Genomic DNA, 23899 nt, shown 5'->3' with positions numbered 1-23899 from the left:
CTTTCTGTGTTATCTGGATTCAAGTAACTTTTTTTTTTTAATTTTTTTTAATTTTTAATTTTTTATTTTATTGAAGTTGGGGGTTTATGAGTCGTGTATTGCCATTTGGGCATTTCAACATACAGTTGGTGGGCGTGAATGTTTTTTGTTTATGTTGAGATTTTAACTGATGCACAAGCAAGCTTGGGAAGAAGTAGAGATGGAAATGGAGATACCTGAGGTAGTGTTTGTTGTTTGAATGTGCCTTGGGGACTTGAAGCTATGATCATGGCAGATCTAAAGAGGCAAATCAATGGAGAAAAGAGCAGGAGCAGCTGATTTCATACTCATTAGAAATCGTATTTATTGTTATGGAAATTTTGGTTATATCAAATTCATGTACTCCAACGGATCAACTTATGGAATTGAATCGAACAATCTTGGGGAAGATCAAACTGATGAGAAATGAAAAAAAAAACCATATTCGGCTAAAATCATCAGGATACCAAATGATCTTATAAAGCACACGTAAGAATTTCATTTTAGATCTATATCCCTTAAATTTCATTATGATTAAGCCCAAAAAAAATAAAATATAGAGCGATTATTATTATTATTATTATTATTATTATTATTATTATTATTATTATTATTATTATTATTATTATTATTAAGGTGAGTTTTGATTTGGATTCGATCTAATCTATCCATATGCTCTCATGTTAAAAAAAAGTTGGTTGCCTATTTAAATAAGGAGAAAAGGACGAATATTACCATATTGGCATATGGTTTGTCACAAAAAAAATAGTTAAAAAATATCATTTTCCATAAAATAACTATTAATTTTACGATGAATCTATGCAAAATCTTGAAATTTGTTTTTTGTAGGGCTACATGATAAATATTAAAAAAAAAAAACATACTTTGAAATTGTTTATGTTATTGCGAAAATAATCTTTTTTTATCAACTTTTCTTTGTGGCGTGGATCTTTTCAAAGGAGATTTTCCACGTAAAAAAGAGCTTCATTGCAAAAATGATATGCTTAAAACATTTTCATGGTAAAGCTATATTATAGCTTACAAATATTGTCACCTCATTATCATTTCTTTAAAATGGTGGAGTTGATGGTTAGAACTTAATATCATAAAATTGTTTACGTAAGGGTTAAAATTCGATATCTTCAATCTAAGAGGTAAAACTTCTACTAAGTTTGTTAGTTTTACTTTGACACCTCATTATCTCCTTAAATTTAACTTCTTATTAAATAACATCTCCAATAGTTGACCTCTTCATATAGCATTTTTTAAGAATTTAAATAATATAATCTCATTTATCTAAATTTTCTACAAAATTAATTAAATTTTCATAATAAAAACTTAAAATTATTAATCAATTATTTTAAATAAACTCTTTTAAATAAATTATTAATTAATAGATATTTTTTTAGTTATATAATATTATAAGCATTGATTTAACTAAATATGTGATCTTATAATCTATATTGATTTTATTTTATTTTTTATTATAATGTTATTAATTTAATTTAATTAGAGTGAAAATTTTAAAATTTGAAATTTGAAATAGATAATCAATAGGTTGACAAATGACATGACATTAGTTATGATACCTAATAGGACGACACATGATAAAAGAAGAATAAACTTATTCTTTTATTAGAATAAAAAGAAACGTATATATATAAATGTGTTATATTTAATCATCAATTAATAAAATGTATTTAAAACTAAAAAATAAGTAAGGGGCAATATGAAATAGTGTTAAAAATAAAGGGGTTAAGTGTTCAACCCTTCATTGTATATTGATGGTTAATAAGAATAAACGAAAAAGTCATGTTCTCTGACAGCTTAAGTCATCGGTTAATGACCTAGAAAGGTAACGAACTTTGGTCTTTGTCCACATTTAGGTAATCATGTTTTTTCCGTTCATATTTGATCATTAAACTTGTTTGACCTGTTCAAAATAAGGTAATATGACTGATAATTACGGTAATATTACCATATTATAAACAAGTCAAACAAGTTTATTGGTCAAATGTGTACGAAAAAAAACATGATTACCTAAATATAGACAAAAACAAAAGTTTCTTTTATCCGTTTTGGTAATATTATACAAGAACCGTCTCAGGGATTGTGCCCTGGGATTAGGCTCCGACAGTCAATGAACAATTAGGTTAGGCTTGGTCTAACCCAATTCAGTCGCAATTAGTCATGGGTTAGGCTGTGTTGCTAGGTCTTTAAAGCATACATAGTCTAACCCCTTAAGCGTATACAACCTGACTCCTAACTAGCTGAGCCTAAACTGAGTTGGCCCAAGATTTGACCATCTCCTCATACACAAAGACCAGTCAACCCGATTAGTTGCACTTAACATAAAGAGCCCAATATTACCAAAATAGGTAAGAAACTTTGGTTTTTGTCAATATTTAGGTAAACATGTTTTTTCCGTACATATTTGACCAGTAAATTTGTTTGACCTGTTTGACCTGCCATATTAACTTATTTTGAAAAAGTCAAACAAGTTCAATGGTCATATTACCTTATTTTGAAAAAGTCAAACAAGTTTAATGGTCATATTACCTTATTTTGAAAAAGTCAAACAAGTTCAATGGTCAAATGTGTACGGAAAAAAACATAATTATCTTAATGTGAATAAAGACTAAAGTTCGTTATCTTTCTAGTTCATTAACCCTTAAGTCATCTTGATCACTTAAGCAAATACTAGTAAAAAGCTCTAAAATAATCTTCCCTTAGATATGCTCTTATATTGAGAGATTTAAAAGAAATTGGAAAAAATAAGGAAAAATCTAGAAAATGTATTAATTAGGGGATGTCAAAATTATTATATCTAAATTACGAAGGTTGATGGATGTTTCTATCCGTATTTTGAGAAATTAAATATTTTCTTACTTTTTGTTCCTACATATCCTCGTACCCAATAAAATGGTGACATGTATAACATTTAATGCTCATTTAATGAGATATTTAATTTATCTTTTGTTACTATTTAATTTAATGAGATATTTAATTTAATGAGATACTTAAGAATAAAAGATAGAAAGATATTTAATTTATCTTTTGTTACTATTTGTTTTGTTTTGTTTTTTTTTTTTAAATATCATTTTTTATTATTTTACATTTTAAAATACTTTATAAAGTGCTCTTCTATTCCTTTTTAGAATTTCTATTTCTTTTTAAGATGTCACTATGACCATTTATTTTAAAATTTATAAAATATCATTTTCATCCCTTATATTTTCTTCATTTTCATGTTTATTTACTGTAACTGCTTTATATCTATATTAAGAAGTAACGACGGTGGAAGTGTCCATTGACGCTTTGCACCTCCACTTTTTAAAATGATATTTTTCGGCATTTAAAAAAAAATACTTTTATCTAAAATGGTATTCCCTTCTTTTTTAAAATGTCATTTTAATCTTAACTTTGGAATTTGTGAACTCTTATTTTCATCCCTTTTATGTTCTAAAATTTTGTATTTATCGATTATAGTTTTTTTGATTGCTTTCTATTTTGATATTTTCACCTCTATTTTTTAAAATACTTTATAAAATGATATTTTCCTCGTAATCTTTTTAAAATGTCACTGTAACTCCCTTCATTTTTAACTTTGTAAAATATCTTTTCCACCCTCTCTATTTTTTAAACTTTTGTATTATCCTTCGTGGTCTATGTTTTGATGTTTTTTGTTTAACTTTATAGTGTTTATTTTTACTTGTTCTTCCTACATATGTAGGTCACATATAATATGTTTTTGATTATTTGAACTTCCATTCGTTACTTAAAAATAATCTTACTTATTGATTTTTATGTACGTATCGATATAAATTCCAGTTCCTTTACGTTTTCTTGCTTATTTTTATGTAAGTTTTCTACGTATAAATTTGGTCACATATAATTTCTTTAGACGGTATATATCGAAGTTAGTCAGTGATACTAACTTTGTATATTTATCCACCAACAAATACAACAGTACCAGACTTTTATAATATCATTCGACAAAATTCAACTTACAAAATGAATTTGCACTGTCGCAATGTGCAAAAGACAAAACCCTAGTTTATGATTATTTTGTGAAAGGTGTACAAATTTTTTTTTTTTTTTTGGTAATAAATCATATGTTATTATTATTATTATTATTATTGTTATTATTATTATTATTTTGTAACAAATCGTATGTTAGTGTGACTATGTTTTGTCTTTTTCTCTTAAATAATACTATAATTAAAACGTTTATTTTTAACTAATTAAATTATTAAACTTCCATTACATGAATCCTTACTTTAAATACCCCCATACATCATCCACTTCCTTCTAGTTATCTCGTATCTTACCAACCCACCGTCGTTAGTGCTCCACTGCCCCTTTCATTCTCTTTAAAACACTTTTGTTTCCATTTTTGTCTATTTGCTTTTTATTATTAAGCGTTTCAAAGAATTAACTAAATATATGCCTTTTATATGTTTATGATGACACCTTTTAAACGATAGTGGTTTTGCGACCACAAGTTTGAACATATGAGCACTTCTATTGACAAGTGAATTCTCTTTATAGGTAAAAGAAGGGAAGAAAATAAATAGTTTAAGTCTATATATTTATTACTTTAAGGACATTATAATTTATTTCTTCGATAATAACCATGACAAAATGTTAAATTATGATTTAGTCATAAAGTATAGCAACTTATGTTTTAAATTTACCATTTATTTAGGTAATAAAGGGAGTGGTAACACTCCTACCATTTGACACATCAACTTTTTAACTGCCATCTCATCTTTTCCGTATAACATTTAGTCTTAACACTCCTAAAACTCTATTTTTTTTCTAATTTAATTTAATTATTTTATTTTTTTAAACCACCAACAATTAATATAATATAAATCAATTATATGAAAATAAGTATAACATTTAAATGCAGGTCTTCTTGATAGTTTCAGAAAATTGGTTTGTGAGAGGAACTAAGATAGGGGTGTGATGCGTAAGTCTGAGATTATTGGAGGTTCATTTCTGTCAAATTTAGATTTTTGTGTATTATCCTTCCCTGCATTTTGTCGAACACGTGGACTGCATTAATCATCTCACATTTTTTCTAACCTTTGAAACAGTGAAAGCAAGAGCCAAGTGAATCACAAAAAAGGAAAGAACCAATTTGCTCTTCCCTTTATCTCTCTCTCTCTCTCCTCTCGCTTGCTACTTGACGGCTTAGCGTAATCAAAGGGATAGAGTAATGAACTTGTAGCGAGACTTAGCGCCTCCACTCCCTTTAGTCTAAGAAGAAGTCGCCAAGTAGCAAGCGAGAGGAGAGAGAGAGAGATAAAGGGAAGAGCTGATTGGTTCTTTTTTTTTTTTTTTTTTGATTCACTTGGCTCTTGCTTTCATTGTTTCAAAGGTTAGAAAAAGGGTGAGATGATTACTTCAGTCCGAAATGCCGGAAGGACAAGACACAAAAATATGAATTTGATAGAAATGAACCTCCAATAATCTCTACTTACACATCACTTCCCTATCTTAGTTCCTCTCACAAACCAATTTTCTGAAATTATCAAGAAGACCATGCATTTAAATATTATACTTATTTTCATATAATTGATTTATATTATATTAATTGTTGGTGGTTTAAAAAAATAAATTTTGATTAATATGTGTACATAAAAAATATTTGTGTATTAAAATAAAATAATTTAATTAAATTAGAAAAAAATAGAGTGTTAGGAGTGTTACCACTCCCTATTAAGTGCTAAGACTAAATGCTAAACGGAAAAAGATGAGATGACAATCAAAAAGCTGATGTGGCAAAGTGCTAGGAGTGTTACCAATCCCTTTAGCCTTAGCGAGACATTTAGCGTAATCAAAGTGATGGAGTAACGAACTGGTAGCGAGCGCAGTGGCGATGCTTAGAGCCTCCCACTCCCTTTATTCTTACTCATTATTTCGAAAAGATCATTGTTATAAAAACATCAATTCACCTTTTATCCATTCTATAACACATAGCCTTAAGTTATCTTTAGATTATAGGTCAAGTCACGATTCATTAGCTACTTGACCTAATCACAATCAATGATTAATCTATACTGTTGGACCTATTGACCATATCACGATCAATGATTAATTTACACAATCACACCAATATGATCCAGATTTGAACGTTGACAAAATAAGCAATGAGATTACGTGATTTATAAGCAATGGGATTAAGTAATCACAACAAGACAATCAATTTTAATAAAGCGTATAGTAGGGGAAAATGTTTAGGTATAAATTTTATTATTTGAAACCAGATAATCGGTTGTTTAAATGTTTGATAAATTTTGATAATTAAAGAAAAAACTATAGTGGAGAGTTAGGAATGATGTGGTCTTTAGTAATAGCATGTGCAGATGGAAGCTTAGTTTTTATTCGATTATCATTATCCTTATTATTATTTTTTGTTTTTCAAATAAAAATCGTAAAATTAATTTGCCTTGATTGTAATGGCCCAAAAAGCCCTGAACGTTATGTAATTTTTTAGCTCTTTATTAGTTTTTGGTATATATTAATTCAGTTATTATTCAATAATAAAAAGTAAGATGGCTCGTATTTGATTATTCCATCAACGATAATAATATTTTCCAGTATTTATTAATTAATTACTTAAAAAAAGCATCAAGTAATATTCCAACAAACTATCTTTGTTTTCTTAATAAAATAATAATTAATAATAAGAAAAGAGTTTTGAGTAGAAACTAGAAAGCCTATAAAACAGGATTGAAAAGGCGTACATAAGCAATTATATTTTTAATAATGAAAAGTAAAAGTTAAACATAGCGAAACTTATTAATATTTTTTTTTCAGAAAAACCCAAAATTAATTGTAACTACTAATTTGAACTGCCCAATATGAAAATAGGAATGCAAAATGTATAAAACTTTGTTTCGTTAAAAAAAAGTTCAACAACAATAGCGTACTACGAAATAAACAAAAAATCAGTATTGCAAACTTCAGTACACATACGAAAAATTGTTCTTTGTACCATTAAACTGTTATTATTATTTTTTTTTACAAAAATCTAATTTGTTGCCAATAAATTTTTTTTTTCAAAGTTTTCTTGTGATGATCTTGAAATACCATTTTGCCAAACAAAATTTTTATATTATTAAAATCAGTATTCTAAAATTTTTGATTAAACCCCATTAATTTTATATTATTCGATGCTACCAGCTAACTATAATACATCTAGCAATTAATCTTCTTAGACAATAAGTGAAGTTATAGCACCCGATATAATTTTAAACAAGTTTTAACAAAAGATTTCAACTTGCTTAATTAATACATGACACGTCACAAAAATTAAACAATGTCTGAATATTTCAACTCGAAGACAGGTTAATTTATATGCAATTTTTTTTGTTTAAACCATTAAATAAATTGGACATAGCTAAATTAGTTGGTTTATATTATGATTTTTGAGTCCATTGAGGGGAGATGATATATATGTACATTTGAAATTGATACATAATATATTATTATTATTGTTATTGTTGATTATATTATGATTTTTGAGTCCATTGATACGCACGCTTAGCAGCTTCAAGTGTATTTGAAAGTAGCATGGAGATGGTAACACGTCCAACACCACGAGTAATTGCCGATGCTTTATGCATTGCTTCTTCATAGCAAACATCTCCACACACATCTGAACTATTCTGTATAAAGGGTAAATTCGTCATTTTACATGGACTTAATAGTTAGGCAGCGTTTGGTTCACATAATGTTTTTGAAGGAATTGGAATCTGTTAAGGAATTGGAATTTGTCTTGAATTAAAATCCAATTCAATATTCTGTTTGGTTAGCAATAAATGGAATTTAAATCCAATTTTATATTTTGTTTGGTTGGCGGAAAATGGAATTGGAATAGTGTAAAATGACAAAACTACCCTTCTTGGTTTTTGCTTACTTTTACTTTGTTTTATAATTATATGTAAATATATATTATATAAAAATAGTAAATGGTGGTGGTGCAGCGGCGATGGTGGCAGAAGCAACGGTGGTGGTAAAGGCGGCAGTGTGTGGTGGTGATGAAGGTAGAGGTGGTGGTGGTGGTGGCATCACTAGTGTTGATGGCAGAGGCAGTAGCGGTTGTGGCGGTGGGTGTTAGTGGCGGCGGCGGTGGTGGTTGTGGGTGTGGATGGTGGCCACGATAGTGGTCGTGGTGGTGGTGATGATAGAGTCAGTAGTAACAACGATAGTGGTAAGGTGGTGGTGTAGGTGGTAACGGAGGTTATGGTTGGTGGTGGTGGTAGTGGTATTGGCAATGGTGATGGTGGTGGTGGTGGTAACGGAAGTGGTGCTAGTGGTGGGTGGCAGTGGCGACGATATCAGTTGTGAGGGTTAGTGGTGGTGGGTGGGTGGAGGAGGTGGTGGTGGTGGTAGGTGGTAGTGGAGATGGTGGGTGGTGGTGGAGATGGTGGGAAGTGGTGGTGAAAGTTGTGGTGGAGGTGGTCACGAGTAGTGACAGGGGTTTTTCATATTTAATGTTAAAAATGAAAAGGGTAATATGGTAATCTTTAACATTCCCACTTGAAGGAATTTAAATTTCCTCATCTTTTAGATGAAATTTATTTCCCTCAATGGAAGGAAAGTTGGACACATTTAAGAATCCAATTCCTTCTCAAAACTTGTACCAAGCATAGGAAAGTGATGGAATTAAATTCAAATTCCTTCATATTCCTTCCAATTCTAGCGAACCAAACGGTCCCTTAATATTCCTATGGCTAAGTTAAACCTCAAATAAGGACCAAATTTGAAAAAAATCAAGTATCGTCAGGGACCAAAAATGTAATTTACTCTAAAATAAAATTTTCAAAAAGGTACCTTGACCAACGTTGACCCCATATCAATTACCACAACCCCAGGCTTCAACCAATGACTTCGAACCAAATTTGGAACTCCAACATCTGAAACCAAAATATCAGCTTCACATGTTATTTCCTCTGGATTCTTTGTGAATGAATGCACGACGCTTACTGTAGCATGATGCCTCTGAATGTAGAAAGACATGTGATTCAGACAAATACAAGACAATTAGGATACAAATAAAATCAATACCTGTAATAGCAAGGAAGTGGGTAATCCAGTAATCATGCTTCTTCCAATTACCACTGCTTTCTTACCTAAAATTTCTACACTGCATCGATTAAGCACCTCGATACACCCCAAAGAAGCACAGGGAATAAACAAAGGCTCCCTTCCTCTCATTGCAAGGTTTCCCATGTTCACAGGATGAAAACCATCCACATCTTTTTCAACTTTCACTGCATTTATAATCTTCTCCTCACACAAATGCTGAATCAATAATTACATTGGGTGAATCGATTGAAATTGATTGTAAAAGAAAGGGTAGAAGAGTAATTTACATTGGGTAATGGAAGCTGGACGAGAATGCCATGGATTGATTCGTTGTGATTTAACATTGAAACAGCATCAAGAACTTCGCTTTCTGTACAGTCGCCAGGAAGCTCTGTTACTACTGAGGCGATTCCAACTTGTTCGCAAGCTTTTTTCTTGATGCGTACAAATGTGAGTGAATCTTTTATTTTTCCCACCAATATTATGCCTAATCCAGGTACCTTATTGATTGAATTCTTCATATTAGAAACTTGAGTCGCTAATGTAGCTTTAATTTCATTGGCGATTGATCTCCCATTGATTTCTGCTGCTGTATGTTCATTATCTGTTTGACACACCGGTTTTAGGGTTAGAAAAAGGCAGATTATGTCCCCAATGAGAAAAAATCAATATAATGATGCTCATATACATGTACTTATGGAAGAGGAACTCGGTCTAGAAGACTGAAAACTCAAAATCATAGAAAACCAGTTTAATTAATCTTCTTCCTCTCAACATTTTCGAGTCAACTTTACAGCAAAAGCAGCATAGATTTGTCAAATTAGAGTCCTATTTGGTGTAAAAATGACAAATTTTCGACATTCATGTTTACATAAACCCATAACCTTGGTGTATTTTGCAAATGCGACTCCAATTTTGGAACTTAAAACGTATGAACAACCAAAGGCCCAAATCCAATCGAGTAATCGAAGGTATTAAGAGTTAAGAGTTACTGATTGAGATATAGGAGCGAGGATTTCTTACAGTCGTGTGTAAGATGTGAAGAAACTTCAGATGGCGATGGAGCGGGACACCATATATCAGGGCGGTCTAGGCAAACAAGAGGCGTCATAGAAGACGAACTGAACGATTTATTGGCCAGTATGCGCCATGAAAGAGCTAAAGTACCTCGCATCACAAATACTGAGGAACTGGTATTATCAGTCAAATCGAAGACGGAAGAACACGAGAATCGACTCCATTGCTGATATGAAGAGAATCAAATTGAAGCTGCATCATGATGACGACGTGTAGGATCCAGGTGAAATGGGTCTCACAAGTGTCCTCCCTTTACCTTTTTTTATTAAAGAAATAAATATTAATAATTTATCATGTTTGATAGTTGGTACAATAAAGTAGTACTTGTAAAATAATGAATATTACATGTTAACTATTTAGTAGAATATATAACTGTATCTGATATAAAAAGGAATAATGACAACTCCAGAAATGCTCCATGTTACTCTGTTTTCTTTAGATCTAGAGCCTAGTATTTTTGCATAAGTACTTGTACAAAATTAGTTAAGCAAACAATTAAGAACCAAACATAAATAACAACTTAAAATTATTTCTCAAAGAATAGTCTATTTGAATCATATTTGATTAACCAATAAACACCAACCAAAGAGGGTTTCGACTTTACCTTATTGGTATAGAAACCAAAGATCAAATTATATATATATATATATATATATATATATATATATATATATATATATATATATATATATATATATATATATATATAGGACACGAGCAACAAAACAAGTCAAGTCATATTTCTTCATTGATTCCTTTAAGTTGACAATCTCAATCGAAAGTAGAAGGGGGACAACACCAACATTAGGTAACGGGGATGGGATGCAGTTAGGGTTTAGAGTTTATAGTTTTAGGTGAACTGTTTCCAAAAAGTCATAATTGCATCTTTATAATTCTTATAAAAGAGATCATCCAAAGGTTCAAGATAAATCATATATCTTGAACCATATTCATTTGAAATTCACATGCTTTTAACTTATGTTAATTAACTCCTTGATTAATTGAAATATTTCACCTATATACGAAGACTATTTTATGCATGGTCACTCACAATGAAAGAAATAGTTTGAATGGTAAATATGTCGATGAGTACCAAAAGTGGATATGATAATCAAGCTTTTGAAAGTCTAAAAGGTATCCGGATAATTTTCTCAATTTCAATTTATATTCACATATTTTGTATTCTACTTTGTTTAGATTTCAAGAAAATATTACGGATGTATATCTGGAGCAAAAATAAAATAAAATATGACTCTACTTAAATTTATTTATTTCAATTAGTTTGCTCTTAGTTCGCAAAATCTTATATTTTTTATTCGGTTCCATCGGGTTTGTAACTTATGTAATTTTAAAAGTATAATTCTATTATTGTTGAATATTTTACTTAGATGTATATGATTAGAAAATTGATAACATGATAAAATGTTCATTTTCATTGTAAAAGAAAACGAAATAATTAAAATAATTTTTAATAAAAAATCATCATTATCAGTTTCTGTTATTCGTTACGTTATAAACATTTGTGAATAATAAATGCATATGATACATCCATACATTAATCATTACTTTCATGTAAACGAAAGAAATGATAAGGTGCTTACAATGCCAAAAACACGTAAATAACAAAAGATTAAAAATAATATACAACAAACTAACACACACACACTATATATATATATATATATATATATATATATATATATATATATATATATATATATATATATATATATATATAACAACTTACCATCATGAAAATATAACAATTAAAAAGAAACAACACGTTAGTATGTTGGCAGGTTTAGTCCCTGTGTACAAAACAATTTACAAAAATTGTGTAACGTCCCAAAAATAATATTAAAATTTTCCTTTTCAAACCATCAAGTCATACAACATTATATACCAAAACCAACAAAGTAAAAATGTATTTTTCAAACATTAGAGTAAATCAAAAGTAATTAGTGCGGAAAAAGCCATCAGGGGATACGACATAGTCAAGCCGACCCCTTCCCTTTGGAACTGGAAGTACCTAAAAATATTTAAAGCACAAAGCTTAGTGAGATCTCCAAAATACCACATACCATACATATCAAAGGGCCCAGCCTACACATTGGGCTTAACCTGTAATAATGGGTGTAACCCATCATACCAACAAGCCCATCCCCACATATCAATGAACCCAACCCTGCATACAAAAGGCCTAGTCAAACATATCAATAGCCCAACCCAACATGCAAATGAGCCCAACCCAACATGCATATCAATGGGTCCAACCCAACACACAATGCAAGAGTCACAAAGACAGCTAACATCCTACAAAGTATAGTGAGAAGACTCACCTCACTCACGAAATCAACTAAAGCACAACTCAATGCAACGCAACTGGTGCTACAACACCTATCAAAACATACAAGGTCCAACCTTAGCTTGTATCCTAAATCTATCAATTTGACCAAAAGTCAACCATACCAAAATGTAAACGGTCAAAGTCAAATTCAACAACCAATAATACCAACAATCGACCCTCATGTTGTAACCAACCCTTGGTCACGTCGTGAGAACACACTCAACCTGATTCCAATTGTTCTCACACCAACTCAACCAACTCACTCAGCAAGCATCACGACGCGAACCCTCCTTGCTCAAGTCGTGAACTCATTAGGACACCATAATCGTGAAATCTTCCTTAGTCACGTCGTGACATCCTCAACGTAACGTCGTGACCATAGTCTGAGACAACAACTTAATGGTTTGAGTCATTAATCCATTAAGTCTTCAACTCCTACTTTCCAGAAAGTATTAAGGGACTCCATAGGTTCATAAAGATGACAACTTTATGGACATGCATGCTCCAAGCATGTCCTCTACCCTACCTAGGTCAAAAGCCAAGAAAATGTCCTAACACTTAAGCAAGGTTCACAATTCACAACCAATCCTTAGATCTATAAGATATGGTGATTTATGGACTCAAGAGGATTATAAAGTTGCCAACTTTATTCCATCTATTAACTCAAATCAAAACCATGAACCAAAAGGGATCAAAACAACTTAGATCTAAGAGAATAAATCATAAAGGTAAAAGCTTGAATCCTTAGAAATGGTCCAAAGGGTGAAATCAAAGATGAGAATATGTTGCTTGCTTGATCCTAGCACCAATCCTCCTCCTACTTTCTTCAAAGGGCACCAAAACCACCAAAATGAGGCAAGAACCACCAAGAGAGGTTAGGGTTAGGTTATTATGAGGTTTGAGGGTGATGGAGGCCGATAACGAACCCTAAATTTGAGTTAATGGGGTTTAAATATGAAGGAAACCCTAAAATATCATGGGCTTGGGTTGCAATCTTCATCACATCATAACTACATACATGTCATGTCGTAACCACTCTTCAGATGTGCGTTCTTCATTTTGGATTGTAACATCGTAACCTCCTTATGGTCATATTGTGACACCTAGTTTTCCATAAAAACCATGTTTTTTTAGTTCTTACTACCTAAACCAAACCATTTTGGAAAACATGTGTTACAACTCTCCCCCACTTAAATTAGATTTCATCCTCAAAATCATTCCTTATAACTTACTCTGCCACACCATTCGACCCTGCTAGAACTTCCTGAATTTTGATTAGGACAGAGAAGTCATCTCATGCAGACGATTGCCTTCCAACACTACCATCGAAGCCCAGTGAAGGAATGAAACTTAACACTCTGTCCTTAATTAGTAAAAGAAAATCCAACAAGTCTGCTCTAAAATAGAAAACCTTATACCATGTTTGACTTCCATACATACATAAATATTCCAAATTATAACCATAATGACTACACTTTGTGAACCGAACCGAACAAACCCCTCCGATCCTGAATTATCTCACTGATATTGGAAAAACAGAATCCCTGACTATAACATCCCAAATTTCAAGGCAAATTTTTTGTTTTATTTATTAAAATATAAATCTTAGAACGCATTAAAAAGCTACTATCATACATTTATTTGAAAAGAGTTTTAGTGGAAGTCTTAAAACAAATGCCTTCAACACGAGTACAGTCATGTGTGGGCTTTTCCTCAATCCGAAGAACAAACTGAAAATTAGTTATTCAATAATTGTAAGTCGATACTTAGTGAATCCCCTCAATATACCACATACCACAACATATATCCAATATATACACATATTAGCTTTCAACTTATAGTTGGTCCACACCTTGGACTTCAGTATATAGTTGGTTCGCCCTATATAACAACAATTCTCATAACAGGAAACAATCCACATAACAAGCAACTAACTATCCTAGTATAATTGCCTAATTGCATACTAAAGGGAAACTATATCCTATCATACAAAGGAACATACTGGAGTATACAATATAGTGAGAAGAGCTCACCAGGATAACTTCTCAGAGGATTTACAGCTAACCGGACAATTCAACTTGCGAGCAACATGCCAACGAGGATTAACCTATAATACTATATTATTAGTTCATATGGGAATATGTAACATCTCAAAAATCACAACCAATTTAAACTTTTCAAATCAACCCATTTAATAATAAAAGTGTTTACAAAACCATTGTTTTCAAAACATTGTTCAAAACAAAGTGTCATAAGATCAACAACATAAAAAGGATGTGTACGGCCACGCCTTCACCTTCCCACGATCCTTGGAAGTATTTATAACCATAACCAAAAATTGTAAGCCAACGCTTAGTAAGTTTCCCCGAAATTACCACCATACAATACACCTATCATATACAAACAAGCATGCTGGGTCTAATCAGTCATCAGACTGAAATACCCCTGGGTCAACAACCATTGGTGTAACATCCCAAAAATCATGACCAAAAATTTCATTTTTAATTATTAAATAAAACCATAGTTATCAGAATCATCTCATCAAAACATAAGTAGTAGTATCTCATATTAAAACGTCTGTCAAATATATCAGAGTAAACATCCCAGGCTAAAACATCATGATGTGTGTAATGCAGTCATCCCGAGCTCTTCCTTTTGCTACCGGAAGTACCTGAAACCAAAACTGAAAACTGTGAGCACAAAGCTTAGTGATTCTCCCCAAACGACCACATACCATACACATAATCACATAATCACATATAAACATATCATGGGCTCACCCCTTCATCTGGCCCAACCCGACATTAGACAGTGTCCGACATTGGACCCCACCCGACATTGAGCAAAGCTCAGTATACATATAAACATATCAAAAAATACACATAAACAATCACATAACATAAACATGTAAACATTCCTCGAACCATGCCCGACATCAGACCGAAATCCGGAAACATACAAACATTCCTCGGGCATTGCCCGACATTGGACCATAATCCGGAAAAATACAATACAAACACATGCATGAATCACAAAGATACCAAGCATACAAACATTCCTCGGGCATTGCCCGACATCGGGTCGAAATCCAGAAACATATAAACCTACATCGGGCACCGGCCGACATCGGATCGTAATCCGGAAACATAAGGTACTGCCCGACATCGGATCGTAATCCAGAAACATATAAACCTACATCGGGCACTGCTCGACATCATATCGTAATCCGAAAACATATAAACTTACATCGGGCACTACCCAGCATCGAACCTTAGTCCGAAACATACTAACATACATATACGGGCCGGTATTGGTTCCTTTGACCCGTTCATACAGGAGGAAACTCACCTCGATCTGCTGAAATCTGATAACACTCGGCTACCGAACTGGAAATCCCACACTAACAACAAATAAATCTCAATTAGTAATTATGCCATAATCCATTAATCGCGGCCTCAACTCATAAGTCCCGACTCCTAGGGTAAAAGACCATTTTACCCTTTTCTTAATGGGTCCAACCCAACTTGGCCCAAGGCCCACTAATGGACCAACAACACAACTCGAGGCCTAAACCAAACATGAGGTCCACTCAAAGTCCTAAGGCTCAACCAGAGCCCAAACAGATGATTCATAACCCAAAGAAACAAGCACGAACCCCAAGACAAGTCCATGACCAAAAAGCTCACTGATGAACCGAACGCGATGCGTTCCCTGGTGGAGCGCAAAGCGTTCGTTGCCAGACCACCGATCGGGACCCTTTTCTTGAACGCGTTGCGTTCCCAAGATGAACGCTAGACTTCCCCGTCCATTGTCTAAAAATTATCCTAAACATATTAATACCTTAAGTTCAACATTCAAATCCTCAAAATAGCTTCATATCAGTGACTTAGTCTATAAAGTTGTCAACTTGGAACCTTTGCATAGACCAAAAGGACCCAATCATGATTTCAAACTTTCTAACTCCATAAAGAGGCCAAGATGCAAGCTTTTACCTTAAGACCTTAGTCCAAACTTCCATATCTGATTCAAAGGGACTTGTTACGTCAAAAAGTTTCCAACTTTATGACTTTGCATACTCAATGGGACCCAAATCAAAACCCTAAGTCCCTAAACTTCATCAAATAACTACCAAATCATGCATGGAAGGCCTACACCCATCAAGATCTAAACTTTATGACTCCATAACCTTAACAAGGACCAAATATGAAGCTCAAAGGTTTGGAGTAACTTCTACTCACAAGAACCACCTCAAAGGGACCAAAACCATAACAAAAAACCAACTTGCTAGATCTACATGAAAGAGTTGTCAAGGATGAAACTTTATACCTCCAAAAGAAAGATCTAGGTGCACAAAGCTTGGATCCAAAAGCTCCAAGTCAAGCAATGACTCTTCAAGAAGTTCCTTCTTCCTCCTCAAGCACCAAAATACTCATAAATCACTTTAAAGCTCAAGAATCACTCAAATAGAGGCTAGGGTTTCGTTCTTAGGGTTAGAGAGGATGGAGGCTGAAGAATAAAAGAGGTGTGGGTCTATAATGATGCTTATGAAGCCACCAAATCCTAAAAACGAGCTTTTGAATCTGCCTCGCGAACACACTGCGTTCCTAATCTGTTCCACCTCCATTTTCCTTTTCAACTCCATGCATTCCCACTTGGTATGCCATGCGTACCTAGTTGACCCGCACACAATTAAATACGCGAATCACTTAATCCGTGGCAACTAGATCCGGAATAGGCTAAATGCTTCCTTTTTCGAAGCCCTAAACTCCATGACAACTAATGATTGGGCTGCAACCCGAAGCAATAAGGCAAATCTGAAATCGAGTGTTACAAATCTCCCCCACTTAAATTAGATTTTGTCCTCGAAATCACTCCTTACTAACACTCAAATCAAGGCAATCAACCTGATCATCATGATTGGAAATTTTACGCATGTAATAGCCTCCCCCAAGGTAATCGAAAGCAAAACCGAAAATTTTATCCCAAACATAATACCCGATTGTTCAACCCTTGCGAGCCACTTCTACCTTCTGGGACCTGACATCTATAATAACCTGACTTCCTGACAGCTCGCCCGTGCTGAAACAACCCATGCCTTCTCATAACTGATGGCAAACTAGTCATAACCCTTCTAACTTTGATCATACAACGGACTTTTAGAATAAATTCTTCAAACCCGGTGCAGAACAAATCTTTAATCTATGAAATAAGACCAACCCTACTTCACCTGAAATTCGAAGCTGAAGTCTCAATGGTATGACTCCCTGTCAGATCTGCCACCAAACCATCCTCATAGAGTCTCGCACCACACAAATTGCTTCCAATCCCTGCTCACACTGCTATCTCGAACGAAGCAAAATCACCGACCATATACTGCTACAGAACACTCATACTCGACAGAAGGCTCTAATAATCCTTCGAGTAATAGATTCATCCCTGCAACGGTTAGACTCAGACGGGAGCTGAGCACCAGGGTCAAATCATTTACTCTAAGATTATTCAATCCCGCTGTTAGTGATTTAGCATTACCCACACAATCAATTACCCATCCACACATGAAATCCTAAAACACTAATACTGCCAAGCATATCTGGGTGTTGGCCTCCTCTTCGGTCTATTTCAATCGGATACTATCAAGCATATATGGGTTCTTGACCTACCCCTTCGGCTTATTTCAACCAGATATTGCCGAGCATATCTGGGTGCTAGACCTACCCTTTCGATTTATTTCAACTGGATACTACCGAGCATATCTGGGTGCTCGACCTACCCCTTCGGTTTATTTCAACTGGATACTATTAGATTAGTGTCTAAGCCCGTAACTATATTTGGTATGTATTTGACCCGGTTGTGCATGGTCCTTTTGGGTTGCCTTCACTAAAGAACTTGAAAAGGTAATTTGATGACAGAGAGAGGATAATATGATTTGTTAATATATTATAAGAATAATATATTAAAAGAGAAATCATATTTATTTAATTAGTATTAGTCATAAATTGAAACGACCCAAAAATTTTGTTTTTCAATGTAATCAAAACCATAATTTGAGTATCATAACATAAAAACATACGCGATGTATCCCAAATCATAATAAAATACTGTGCGGAAAAACTGTATCATACTATATCAAATCAAGACAACTAAAACCATCCCCAGGATAAAAGCTAAGCTGTGGTGTGTGCGATGCTATCACCCCGAGCTCTTCCCTTTGCTTGCGGAAGTACCTGAAACCAAAATTGAAACTGTAAGCACGATGCTTAGTGAGCTCCCCCAAACTACCACATACCATACAGTATCATATAAACACATATTGGGCCTGGCCCACTGCATCGGGCCGAAGCCCGGAAACTGCATCGGACCGAAGTCCGGAACTGACTGGGACCTTGTCCCCTGCATCGGACCGAAGTCCGGAACTAACTGCATCGGACCGAAGTCCGGAACTAACTGCATCGGACCAAAGTCCGGAACTAACTGCATCGGACCGAAGTCCGAAACTATCTGCATCGGATCGAAGTCCGGAACCGACTGGGACCTTGTCCCCTGCATCGGACCGAAGTCCGGAACTGACTGACTGAACATGGCATAGCATAACACATCATCTAGCATGAACACATATACTGCATACTACATCGGGCCGTAGCCCGGAACACATAACACTTAACACCTAAAACATAGCATACAAATCCTGTCTGAGCCATGAAGGCATCAAACATACTAGCTACTGCATCGGACCAAAGTCCGGAAACTACTGCTAACTGAACGGGCCGGCATTGTGGCCTTAGACCCGTCCCTACTGGAAGGAAACTCACCTCGTAAACTGGCTGCTGAGTGTGTGGCTCTGGAAGCTAATGGCTGCTGCTCCTGTATCTCCCCGGCTACAAGTTCATAAACACACTCAATCAAATACTAAACACTGCACTTGGGTAAAATGACTCTTTCACCCTTGGTCAAAGTTACTCTCATTTGGACTGACTCGCCGAGTTGGGCCACCCAACTCGCCGAATCCTACTCTCACTTTTCAATCCTACTCGCTGCTACTCGTCGAGTATGGCATCGACTTGACGAGTACCCTCTTGATCCAAGAACTCAGACAATCTTCATCCGACTCGCCGAGCCGTATGAACATACTCGACGAGTTGTTCTTGATCTTAAGAAGATTGCCTTGGACTCGCCGAGTTGTATGAACAACTCGCCGAGTCCCTCCATTACTGAGTCTACCTTCAACTCGCAGAGTCCACTCTCTAACTCACTGGTTCCACTCAACACTGCTAAAAATGAAGGAATCGGGGACTCGCGACTCAACTCGCCGAGTCGTTCTTCCCGACTCGCCGAGTTGCCGCCATGCAACTGTTTTTCACCCGATTTTGCTTGAATCCAACACATACAAATGATAGATCTGAGTCCAATAAGCTGTTTTACCACGTAAAGTTTCCAACTTTACGTGTACAACACATGAATAAGGGAAAATAAGGCTAAAAGATGCATAAAAGGGATAGATCTAGGGTTAATATGCAAAGTATCCTCATAAAGGCAATAGATCTGGACTATGGGACTTCTCAATGAATAGATCCTAGGTTATCTCGGCTTATTAGGGCGTTCATGAAAGCACAAGGATTGGAACAAGCATCAACTAGTTCTTAGAAGAGTTCTAATGGAGGTTTAAAGCATAAAACAAGAGGGGAATCCGAAAATACCTCCAAATAACTCAGATTTGCCCTTGGATCTTGCACAACTCTTCTTCTCCTTGCTCCTTTCTTCTTCTCCTTCTTCAAGCCTTCACAAATGACACAAAATCACTTATAAACTCTCAAGGATGAACTAGGGTTTTTCTCACAGTGTTCTCATGGTGAAGGAGGCAAGAATGGGGCTATAAGGTGACTTAAATAGTGGGCAACCCGGGGATTTAGGGTTTCACCCAGACGGATGGACTCGCCGAGTCCGGGATATGGACTCGCCGAGTCTCTAGCTAACACGTGCTCGAAGTCGCGACCCTACTCAACGAGTCAGGCTATGAACTCGCCGAGTCCCTCTTGCAAATATTTAAAACAATTACTAATAAATTAACATACCGGGAACGGGTTGTTACAATTCTCCCCCACTTATCTCAGACTTCGTCCTCGAAGTCTGCTACGGCTGGATCTGCAAATATCTCCGGGTAGTGCGCTCTCATCTCCTACTCAGCCTCCCACATCCATTCAGACCCCTTCCGGTGCTGCCACTGTGCCTTCACTAGCTGAATTACCTTGTTCCTCAAAGTCTTGGCCTTCCGATCCAGAATCGCAACCGGTCTCTCGATATAATTCAGGCTGCAATCAACCTAAATATCCTCTAGGGGAACGACTGCTGACTCATCCACCAAACACTTCCTCAACTGCGACACGTGGAAGGTGTTGTGGATCTGACTAAGTTCCTCAGGAAGATCTAACCGATAAGCAACCCGACCCACCCGGGCCAAAACCCTGAAAGGAGCAATAAATCTGGGGCCCAATTTGCCCCTCTTCCGGAACCTGATGACACCCTTCCAAGGTGAGACCTTCAGAAGGACCATATCTCCCACCTGAAACTCCAAGTCCGAACGCCTCCTGTCAGCGTAGCTCTTCTGCCGACTCTGCGCAGTCTGCATCCTACTACGGACCTGTTGGATCAGCTCAGTCGTCTTGAGCACCACTTCTGTGCTCCCGATGACTCGCTGACCGACCTCGCCCCAACAAATCGGGGTCCTACACTTCCTCCCATACAACATCTCAAAAGGAGGTTGATCAATACTCGCATGATAACTGTTGTTATACGAGAACTTCGCTAACAGAAGATACGTATCCCAACTGCCCCCAAAATCTAGAACACACGCCCTCAGCATGTCCTCAAGAGTCTGAATCGTCCTCTCGCTCTGCCCGTCAGTCTGGGGGTGAAAAGCGGTGCTGAAATGAAGATGAGTACCCATCTCGTCGTGGAACCACTTCCAGAATCTGGATGTGAAACGGACATCTCGGTCGGACACCACCGATACCGGCACTCCATGACGTGCCACAATCTCTCGCACATAGATATCGGCTAACTTTTCCGCCGATATACTCTCCTGAATCGGAATAAAATGGGCACTCTTCGTCAACCGATCCACTACTACCCATATCGAATCCACTCCGCGTGCGGTCCTGGGAAGCTTGGTGACAAAATCCATGGTGATGTCCTCCCATTTCCACACGGGAATGTCTAACGGCTGCATCTTGCCGTGAGGTCTCTGGTGTTCCGCCTTGACCTTCCGGCAGGTCAAGCATCTCTCAACATACCAAGCGACGTCCCGCTTCATGCAGGGCCACCAATAATCAGGTCGAAGATCTCGATACATTTTCGTCGCCCCTGGGTGGATAGAAAACCGAGACTTATGAGCCTCGTCCATCAATACCTGCCGCACTCCACCCCAGTACGGTACCCATACCCTCCCATGAAGCGTCAGCAAACCCCGACTGTCATAATCGAACGAAGCTACTCGGCCCACTATCCTCTCACACTTCTGCCTCTCCTCCTTGAGGCCCTCCATCTGAGCCTCCTTGATCCGCTCCAACAACGGAGTGATCACTGTCATCCTCATACACATATCTCTAATAGGGGTCGCCGACACTTTGCGGCTTAGGGCGTCGGCCACCACGTTAGCCTTCCCTGGATGATAAAGGATCTCATAATCATAATCCTTCAGCACGTCCAACCACCTCCTCTGCCTCATGTTCAGACTCGGCTGATCCATAAGATATCGCAAGCTCTTGTGATCTGTGTATATAGTACAATGGACCCCATAAAGGTAATGTCTCCAAATCTTGAGGGCAAACACAACTGCCCCCAACTCCAAATCGTGGGTAGGATAATTAGCCTCGTGAGGCTTCAACTGTCTCGAGGTATAAGCTACCACATGGCCTCGCTGCATCAATACAGCTCCCATACCTGTGATCGAAGCATCACAATAGACTACGAAGTCCTCTACTCCCTCTGGCAAGGTAAGGATCGGAGCCTCGCACAATTTCTGTCTGAGAGTCTCGAACGCCGCCTGCTGCTCAGGCCCCCAACGAAATACCACCGACTTCTTGGTTAGTCGGGTGAGCGGCACTGCTATCTTGGAGAAGTCCTGAATAAATCTCCGATAATACCCTGCCAACCCTAGGAAGCTCCGAATCTCGGATGGAGACTTCGGGACCTCCCACTGCATCACGGCCTCTATCATGGCCGGATCTACCAAAATACCCTTCTGGTTGACGAGATGACCAAGAAACTGCACCTCGCACAACCAGAACTCACACTTGGAGAACTTTGCGAAGAGTCTCTCCCTCCTCAAGGTCTCCAACACCTCCCGCAGGTGCTCCTCGTGCTGCCCTTGTGTCTTGGAATATACCAAGATATCATTTATGAATACTATCACCGACCGACCCAGCATCGGTCTGCACACGCGGTTCATGAGGTCCATGAACGCGGCTGGGGCATTGGTGAGCCCAAATGGAATTACCACGAACTCATAATGACCATACCGGGTCCTGAAAGCAGTCTTCTGTACATCCTCATCTCTAACCCTCATCTGATGATAACCGGAGCGTAGATCGATCTTGGAGAACCAAGACGCTCCCTGAAGCTGATCAAACAAGTCATCTATCCTCGGAAGTGGGTAACGGTTCTTCACCGTTACCTTGTTCAACTCCCGATAATCAATGCACATACGATGCGACCCATCCTTCTTTCTCACAAACAGGATCGGCGCTCCCCAAGGCGAACTGCTCGGCCGAATGAAACCCTTGTCTAACAGCTCTTGCAGCTGTGTAGACAACTCCTGCATCTCAGGGGGAGCTAGTCAATACGGTGCTTTGGCTATCGGAGCCGCACCAGGAATTAGGTCGATCCTGAACTCAACCTGTCTCTCAGGAGGTATCCCCGGCAAATCCTCGGGAAATACATCTGGGTAGTCCCGAACAATAGGAACATGATCAATCGTCGTCTTGCCCTTCTCCCGGGCATCCAAGACGTAAACTACAAAACCGGCGCCACCCTGCTGAACATAGCGCCTCGCCCTTGCGGCGGAACAAAAGGTCGGTCCTCGCTGGGGCCTCTCGCCCTGAACCACTATCTCTCCCCCACTGGGAGTGCGAATCCTCACTAGCTGAAGCTCACAATCAATCACCGCCCCATTGGGGCTTAGCCAATCCATACCCACAATAACTTTATTCCCTCGCAGGGGAATAGGAACCAGGTCCACTGAAAACTGTTCATCAAATATATGAAGGGAACACCCTCTATGTACTCTGCCGACCCTCACGGTCCTATCATCTGCTATCTCAACCTTTAATGGATAATCCAGCTCCCCTGGAGCTCTGCTAA

At 36.8% G+C, this 23899-nt stretch overlaps 1 protein-coding gene across 1 annotated transcript; it reads right to left on the bottom strand.

Annotated features, from left to right (window-relative positions):
* Positions 1-7541: 7541 nt before the first annotated feature.
* Positions 7542-10307, bottom strand: LOC145030062 (bifunctional protein FolD 1, mitochondrial-like). Its single transcript, XM_078978493.1, has 5 exons — positions 10144-10307; positions 9408-9724; positions 9100-9336; positions 8866-9033; positions 7542-7697 (listed from the first exon to the last, which is right to left on the bottom strand). Exons 1-5 carry the CDS (start codon positions 10292-10294, stop codon positions 7542-7544), a joined length of 1029 nt encoding a protein of 342 aa, XP_078834619.1. The 5' UTR covers positions 10295-10307.
* Positions 10308-23899: the final 13592 nt, after the last annotated feature.

This window comes from Lactuca saligna, chromosome 2 (genome assembly GCF_052625555.1).
Source record: "Lactuca saligna cultivar CGN05327 chromosome 2, ASM5262555v1, whole genome shotgun sequence".
Lineage (NCBI taxonomy): Eukaryota > Viridiplantae > Streptophyta > Magnoliopsida > Asterales > Asteraceae > Lactuca > Lactuca saligna.
The sequence above is the reverse complement of the archived record's forward strand: the minus strand, read 5'-3'. Positions and strand labels throughout refer to the sequence as shown.